We start from the raw sequence: 9,107 nt of genomic DNA, 5'->3' as shown, positions 1-9,107 counted from the left end.
AGAAAAACGTCACTTCATTGTGCCAGTACACAATAATATATATATATATGATAACAAAGTGTAGTGTCTCAAGTATTGGATTGGCTTCCGGGAACTATTAAACTCTGTAGAGGGCTCAGTCAGGTTATGGAGTTGGCTCAACTACACGGTCCGTCCGGTCTCTGCATTCACCCGTCAATTAGGTGTCTACCAGAGGAGTTCACTCTCTCTATGCTCAGCGGGCTGCTCGAGTGCCAGAGGCTACCGTGTTAACAATCTCTTGCCTTTCTCTCCTCACTCGTTCGCTCCGCTATTTAAGGTTTTCTTTGGACGGAAACTTCTGACCAATCACAGCCGTTCTTTCGTGAACAGCTCACACTTAGGTCCGCTGTTATTCGACGAGAGTAGAGCTTACATTAACGTCAGCCACTTGTTTACGTTTGGTAGTAGTTTTTTTATATAGCAAGCGGCCTATCGTCTGACCGCAGGTAAGTACAATCGACAAGGTCGCGTTTCTTCTGTTCCCTCTCTGCTGATTGGCCAATACTTTACATCTCCCACAAGGTTCAAACTGCGCTTTAACAAAAGCCTGTTTGACCTAAACACACACAACAAACACATACAATAATTATCATTATACAAATTAGTTTCATACAATACATTTCCTCCTTTTTCTAATACAAGGAGTATATCATTATAGTTATTATCGTACACTCACAAATCCTTTTCAATTATATTGATACGTACTGTACAGTACTTAACATCTAGCAGACACATATTTACAGTATGAATACAATCCTTGGCAAATTGTCCCATTACACTATATTCCGAATCGCCTCGTAGATATCACTTATATTTATTCTGATAGGACTATACAATAATATTAACGCGCCCCGCGTGTCTCATCTGGAGGTTCTTGACCGTTTCTGACTTCCAATCTGGACACAGCGTCGGCATTAGTGTGTTTTTCCTTTTTTCTGTGCCTGATCTCGACATTGTATTTCTGTAACGCCAATGCCCAACGTACCAATTTCGTACTACGAAGTGTACGATCATCTTGCCGTAAAGGAGCAAACACCTGACGACTAATCACACGCTTTGCAATATTTTCGTATATTGCCTCTTTTATTCACCGTGGAGTTTGGATTATCTCCTTTGTAAACCTCTGTAGCTATGACATTCAAGACCGGTTTTTGCCGTTCATTCGTTTCCGTCCGCTTAGCTATCTTTAAAGCGCAATAATCGACTGCCGAAAGTAACGCATCCGTAGCTCGGCTAAGTTCATCCATCGGTAAAAGCGCAGGTTATCAACACTGAAGTATAATAATTTTTCTTTCTGTCAAGCCGCCCTTTTAAGCTTACAGGTATAATCGCTAACGTTGCGGATACCCGCTGTCCGAATGCGCCGATTACCTTAATCTCTTTCGCTGTACGGGACATGTAATCTGGTATTAAAGACTTCCTAATTACGGTTATTTTTACTACAGTGTCTACTATTGCAGAGAATTTTTTACCTCGACAAGTAAGAAGAAGATTTTTGTATATGCTAGCCGGTACGTTTCCACGAATCGTATCTTTGTCGATTCTTACCCTAGCTATTAACTGGCTGTCACACTTTACCGTTTCGTCTACTGTTGTAAGAACTCGCGCTGCTTTGGACCTCAGCATTTCATCCTTAATAGGTCTCCGAAAATAATCACGTTTGAAATGCCCCGTTAGACCACAAGTGAAGCGTATGATTTTTTTATTCCCTCACTTCAAACTCTGGATTCTTCGCTGTCAGATTCCCAGTTATTTTGGCTGTCCTCGTTTCCGCATACTGGTCATGGTAGGGTATCCTTTTATCTCTTTTGGATTTATACCTAAAATCCCCATTTCCTACAGCTTCCGTATGCTTCTCGGCATACCTAACTATTTTTTTTCGGCGAGAACCAATTATTACCCACTTGTAACGAAACGTAACGCCTAGTGTCGGCATCTAGCTTAATATTAAGCTGATCAGAAACTAGCTTTGTTAATTTTTCGAAGGAATCTAAGCCTCTGCTTTTCAAATAATACCAATATACATCCTCCATCCAAGCTGCAAATTGAAGCCACGTTTCTCAACTTCCCTTTTCAGAGGAAGTAAATTCCTTAAGATACTCCGCAGCAGACAAGTTTAATTCGTCTAGCACGAATTGTTTTAAAGTTTCGTTTGCCGCGAGTCTACTCGCTGTCACGCATTTCTCGCATAGTACCGTTAAACTAACTGTCCCCGAAGCTCTTCCGGTACGTTGTATGTTTGTAATACAACCTCCGCAGCACGGAAGCACGACGGTACTTCCGCTTCCTTGTCTGTCATTTCGGGTAAAGCCCACCTGTTTTCCTGACTAGATTATCCAAATTACCTCCTAGCTCAGAGTTATTACTATTCCTAGATTCGCTTCGTAACCGATCTCTCTCTAACTCTATTTCGGCTAGCCTAATTTGTAAGCGCTACTCTATCTCGTCTAATTCGTTACCTCTATCTCGTCCCGGTTATCAATAACCTCGACCTCAAAATCCAAATTTTCCCATTCTAACTCGGTATCAATTACACGAGATTGGCTAGGATCAGCTTGACATCCGTGATCCTCGGAACACGATATTCCCTTTTCTGACCCTTGAGTCCTTTCGCGTCCCGGCATTCTAAATATGAATAATTAAGAACAACTTACTGTTCCGCTTTAATTTCCCGCTGCTCTTTTTTCGTAAGTGTCTCGTGCTGCTTTTCTTTCTTCTCAAGTCCTCAATTATCTTAAGTATTACAAATGGTCAAAGTTTCATTCATAAACGAAATCGTTTTTATGCCTTTTATTTAACTGGATTGAGACAGAAACACTCTTTTCTGTCACAAAACACAATTGATTAACACCGTTAAAATAAGTCTTAGAGAAATAAAAGAAATAATATTATATTTACAATATCAATTTGTTTAAACGAACAATTTCCGTGTAATAAATGTGCAAACCAAACTTTTCGTTTGTAAAAAATTCATTTAAAGTTAATCTGATTTTTTTCTTTCTCTGCAACGGGAATAAACGAGGAAATTAAAATTTGTACACGTAATATTTCTGTTCGAAATAATGAATCGATATCACTGACGAAATAGCTTATCGTGTTTTCAATCAGTCGCAAGCAAGTCGTAACAGTATCAAATTCGCAAGTACACGGTTTCGCTATTGCACATTTTTCGTCGACTGTTTTTGCAGCTTTTCGTGTCGAATGAATTAGAAGCTTCTTCGGACGAGATGAGGTTTGTTATCGTTTTTCAATTACTATTTTTAAAGGTAAATTCTTGTCAAGAGTTTTGGCAACATTGGGGGACCTTTTCTTGTCCGCCATGGGTAGAGAGATGCTACGAATCGAAGAACTTTTCTTCCGTTGAAATATTCGATCGATCCTTACGGCTCAATTGTGGCAACCGAACGATTGACTCTCATATGATGCGATGCTTGAATGTTAAAAATGTACAGAACATAAAACTTGCGGATTGTTATTTGTCGGGGATTGACTTTGGAATTTTCACTTTCGGATATGGAATCGAACACGTCGAGATAACATACAAAACATACCAGGATAACAGAAACTTCGAGAGCGCTCTCTTTAATAACATGTCCTCTCTGCGATCTGTCGAAATACGAGGCGTGAAGACGTCGCAACTTCTAAATGTAACGTTTCGCAACCTTCCATCTCTAAGTTTATTGAAAATCAAAAACTATAATTTCACTTTATTTCCCAACAAACCGTTCCGAGAGTTAATTAATCTTTCCGAATTATACCTCATGCATGGCGAGTTAAAAGTTTTACCTGGAGATTTGTTTTATAATCTTCATAATTTGACAAAACTTGACTTAAGTGACAATAAACTTGAATCGATTCATCCACTTGTCTTTAACAATCTCACCAAACTCGAATATTTGGATTTAGGATTTAATGACATAAAGGATTTGCCAGTTGACATGTTGAAAGGTCTTTCTAATTTAAGGGCATTTTCTATTAGTGGAAACAAAAAATTAGCAGTAATTCCATTCGGATTCTTTAAGAAACTGCACAACTTGAATATATTTTATGCGTGTTGTTGTTCCTTTTCTTCACTCGAAGAAGATATATTTTCTGACCTAATTAATTTGATAGACGTCGACTTAGGTGTCAACCAAATTGAACATCTCCCGAGAAATCTTCTGAGAAATAACAAACGATTGACAGAATTCTCCTGTTGGGGTAATGAAATATCGACACTTCCGACAGGAATTTTTCACGGACTTTCTGAACTGCGTTGGTTAAGTTTGCGAGAAAACCGTTTAGAAAATCTTCCCGAAGATGTTTTTCAGAGTTTGTCGTCATTGGAGACTCTGATTTTATCAGAAAATCGCTTGACATTTTTACCCGAAAACATCTTCCTCCCGTTGACTAATTTAACGCGTCTCGATCTATCTGACAACAGCTTAAGTAAAATTATTAGTGAGCATCCTTTCGGAAGCAGCAAGCATCTAACTTATGTCCATTTGATTAATGCAGGTTTGACACAATGGCCGGTGATAAATTGGACAGAATACAACTTAACTAGAGTCGATTTTTCAAATAATCATTTCGAAACCGTCAAATTGCCAATTTACACACCAAATCGCATGAAAATTAATTTGTCTAATTGTAAAATCAGAACAATTTACATCGATGACAGGAAATATGGATTTCAAATGCCTAGTTATGATTTAAGTAATAATGAAATTACTTGTAACTACGAACTGCAGCAATTCATTTCCGTCTTTAAGTCAAATATGGAAGTGGCAAGGAAAATGTTTCCAAATATAGAGAAGACGAAATGTTTCGGAGAAGAACGAAATTTGCTGGATAATACATCTTTCGTAATCATAGAAAATTATTGTCCGATGAATTGCGAATGTTCTGTACAAGATAATCTCGTGATGGTGAATTGTTCCGGAAAAGGAATCGACAGAATTCCCGAAGTTCTTGTTTCGAATGCGACGGTTGTCGATTTCAGTAATAATTACATAAACGACTTCTCAGAAGTCGATTGCGTGACGTGGAGAAACGTCAGCCATCTGCATCTGAGTAATAATTCGATAAGTAACATTTCGGATTATGTTCTTTCGACAAACCTCAAATATCTCTGGTTGGACGGAAACCGGTTAACCGAATTACCTTCCGGATTAATGCACCTGATCGACGTTTCTCCGGAATTTAAGATTTACTTATCAAGAAACAATTTGAGTTGCAATTCGCATTCTCTGTTTACTAAAGACTGGTTGCTTAAAAACAGGAAGAAGATTGTAGATTTTTCCGATGTTTTCTGCACCAGAAATTCGTCTTGTGTGTCTTTCACCGAAATTGTTTGTAATCATCGATGTAAACAAATTCTAGAAGATAATTTGGCGTCGTCAGTAAATGTTTCGTGTACAAAATGCGTGTGTTCGGACGAAGTCAGTTCTGTTTCTGGATGGAAACTCGCAGTTGCTGTTCTTACTTTGCCAATGTTATTAGGTGTGTTTATTGTTGTTTGCTTTGTTTATTGTCGCAGGAAAGAAAATTTCGAGAAAGTGCCAAAGCCTGATAATGAGGAATTGATTTATTACAATGGTTACACTTGACGAATTCTGTATTTACGAAAATTCAAATATATCTTTTATCAATTTAATCAGGACTTTCCAAAAAATTGTTATAATATTGCATTTTTTTCTATAGAATTTAATTTTGTATATTTCAAACATGCTGCAATACATGTTACTTTTATATGCATTTGTATTGAATTTTTATTGAGTATTATATAATGTGTAATAATTAGATAATAAAGCTGTAATTCAATCACTAAGTCAATACTGAAATTCAACAATTAAACAATAATTTATATACATGAAGTAGACAAATAGAAGTAACAATTCATAATTCAGAAAAATTCTTATTAAAATTTGTATTCTCTGTAACACATCGTTGACAGTTCGATAAAATTTAATATTTATCAATGGAGAATCTCCGGCAATTTGTTTCCAGATTTCCTGCTTTTAATTTGCTATTGTTATTATCTATTCCTCTGTAATTCAAATTATTTATAAGGTGTTCGTATTATTTTATACTTTAAACAAATAAAGCGATGGAGACTGTATAAACTTTTCACTACAATATAAATATATTTAACAGTGCAAAATATTTTTATAGGTAATTTTAGTAAATTTTCTAGTTAATTACATCGAAATATTTGATTATTTGGTGTTTATTATACAATTTTGGGATGTTCTGTTAGTTTTTCATTTTACAAGTAGAGTTTCTAGTTTACATTTATCCGCCTAAAATTATTTGAGATTTCCTTTGAAAAGCAAATACAAAACGTTTGTCAGAAATTCAATGAAATAAAAGCTTTCAAATAAACTATTATAGGTTAGTGGATGTTATACTCTGTTGCAATGAAGAAAATATTTTCTTTCTATTGTCTACACTTTAGAAAATGACGTCACGAGGGCTACAGAGAGATTCTTTTCGTCACTATGACCGGAATTAACCCCTTTGTGCGCGATCTTTAGCGTGTCCACATATCCATTGATACAGAAATTCTCTTTCCGAATATTTTGCATTTCTCGCCCATTCAAGGTGCCGTGAGCTCCGGATCGCCATATTTTACCTCTGTTATAATAATAGGGAAAATAATGAATAAACAATAAGACAATAATAAGTGTAAGGACTCCGCAAAAATATCCCAAATCAGGCCCCGGATTGTCTAGGATTTCGGCCGACAACCGGTGCTAGCCAGGTACAGTACTTACTAGTGAGGAGTAACTACACAGTTGGGTGTTCACTAGGTTTAATGTCTTCCCAGACATTGGCGAAATAATAAAATAAAAATGAAATTGTTAGGGGTACGTCCAGAAAAATCTAAACCACCGAACCGCTTGGTTACAGAAAGAGGATTAGCAACACAGAACTAATTTTTATTTTTGTGTGTTTCTGCTTTCTGAGTGATAACAAAACCTTCTTTCTACATCCGTCGTGTAGGAAATGTTTTTGATTTGTTCAAATTAAACTAATTAAATATGTTACGTTTGTGTCAAATTAGTTCGATGACGGAGATTGAAAAGCACGCGATCCATTTCACACCATACCGAAACTGATTACTGTATAATCCATTTTATCCACCTTGCAGTGAAATTGTTCGTTTCACGACAGTTCAAAATTTTTACAATTATTTAACTTCACAAAAAAAGGCCAACCATTAAATGACAATTGCTGTGTGAACTAAAAAGTTATGAAAATACTAAGTAAAGGAATATGTAGCCTGGTCTTTTATTTATATTTTCAATTTAAAATATTAACCTGTAAAAATCGTGTCAGAGTCGCAATATCTTTACTGAATGATTTTGAAAGACTTTAAAAATTTCTATTCTAATACTTTATTATGAATTGCAGATAAACTTAAGACCTATAAATTCTCACAGTCGTTCGTCCGTCTGTTATTTGTCTGTCTTGTAATCTCGAGAAATGAGTGAGAAAGCCAAAAGACGATAGACATGAAGAATTTAGTGGCAGTTGGCCCCGATATTGGAAGGACCGATGCAAACCGGAAGTCACGTTACTTTAATTCAAGTATCTTCTCCTCGAAATGAGTTAAATACGTGGCGACTGTGTTGCTATCAGGAATATATGATGTACAGTATAGTAAGGACCATCTGACTTCGAGGCCAAGCCGCTAGTAATTTGAGGTGGAAAGCATTACTTCTAGCGTGCTGTTACCTCTGCGCTCGAGGTCTGCCGTATTGCGGCCCTCGATTATAACCAGGACATTGTCAGCATAAGCTATAAGTCTGTTTTGTCAGAAAAACTCTTGCAGGAAAGAATTGAAGGTGACGTTTCACAGTAGAGGTACACAGACGAAAAAACCCCGTGGACCGCCTCTGGTAATCTTTTTGCAAGTGTGGTGTTGACCATTTTGTAATATTGCATTCCTGTTCCTCACGCAGTCTTTCATTGCGTTGTATAGGTTCGAGGGACATTGGAAGTTCCTTAGCTGATTTAAGATGAAAGGCCACCAGGCGCTATCGAAAGTCGCAGTATAAAAGGCATCCTCAGAGAACGTTTGAGGTCCGAGTCCAAATTGATTGTCATGAAGAAGGTAGTTATGCTGTAGGAACGAGGATTAACAATTATTAATTAAAAGTTCTAAGATCTTGCCGAAAACAGGCAAGAGGGAAATGGGGCGAAATTCTTTGAAATTGCCAGGTTTAAGTACCTTCAGTAGGAATAGAATGAGCAGGCTGTCTTTCGACTTAGCCCGGGAAGTTAGAAAAGGTGAGGATAAAGGGTGAAAGTTGGGAAGAAGTAGGTTAGAGAGGAAGAGGAAAAAGGCGGGGGAGGGGGTGGAAGAGGCAGAGGGTGAAAGGAAGGGTTTGGGATTTCCTGGACGGACGTAACTTTTTTATTGAAAATAAAGGAACATTTACATATAAACAAGGTGCCAATTTGGCTTGGAAGAGTACAGTACTAAGTATAATTATACAATAAAGACATTTCAAGTGGGGTATTACAAAAAAGTTGGGTAGTATACAGAGGTGCCTTGTGCAAGCGGTGTTGATGCTGTAAAGTCTGTCAGATGGTCCTTATTGGCGGGTAGTTGACGAACACGGTGAGTTGTGGTTGCTGGAAGCTGGAAGAGGTTACTGCTGCTGGACAAGTTGCGGAAGATGATAGCTGGATGCTAGAAGGAAATTGCGAACTAGTGATTAGGCCCGCAGACTATGGCAGACAGAGGTGGAGCCCAACCGATGGGGGGGATGGGTGGCCAGCCTAAGATGGACCGGTGGCAGGCAGGGGAGTGCCTGTAGGTGGGCAACCCTGCGAGGAACCACGGAAGATGGTGCAGGAGTTTATAAAATTGTTGAACACGGTGAAGGTTTCTTTAGTCTCACATAGAAAGTCTGCTGGAGGTGGCCATGGCTGGCCGTTGAGGGTGCAGTGCATCCATAGAGGACCACGCTGGAGGTCAAAGTCCGGGCAGTCAAAGACATAGTGGAAAACATCCCCAATACTAGTGTTGTCACAATGGCAGTAAGGAGATGGAAGTTTTTTGAATCTGTGTAGATATGCCGGAAGGTTCCCATGCC

General features: G+C 38.0%; 1 protein-coding gene across 1 annotated transcript in view; it reads left to right on the top strand.

The window, feature by feature from the left end:
• Window positions 1–3,663: 3,663 nt before the first annotated feature.
• The window catches only part of LOC111630152 (protein slit-like), a 13,575-nt gene continuing 8,131 nt past the window's right edge, over window positions 3,664–9,107 (top strand). Inside the window, exon 1 of the mRNA XM_023374204.1 lies at window positions 3,664–5,502. Coding sequence (XP_023229972.1) covers window positions 3,783–5,502 — 1,720 coding nt within the window. The 5' untranslated portion in view covers window positions 3,664–3,782. The remainder of the gene's footprint in view (window positions 5,503–9,107) is intronic.

The sequence above is a fragment of the Centruroides sculpturatus genome, unplaced genomic scaffold (assembly GCF_000671375.1).
Source record: "Centruroides sculpturatus isolate CEXI.00-Female unplaced genomic scaffold, Cexi_2.0 scaffold521, whole genome shotgun sequence".
In the NCBI taxonomy this organism is placed as follows: domain Eukaryota; kingdom Metazoa; phylum Arthropoda; class Arachnida; order Scorpiones; family Buthidae; genus Centruroides; species Centruroides sculpturatus.
This window is presented reverse-complemented; position numbering and strand designations above follow the sequence as displayed.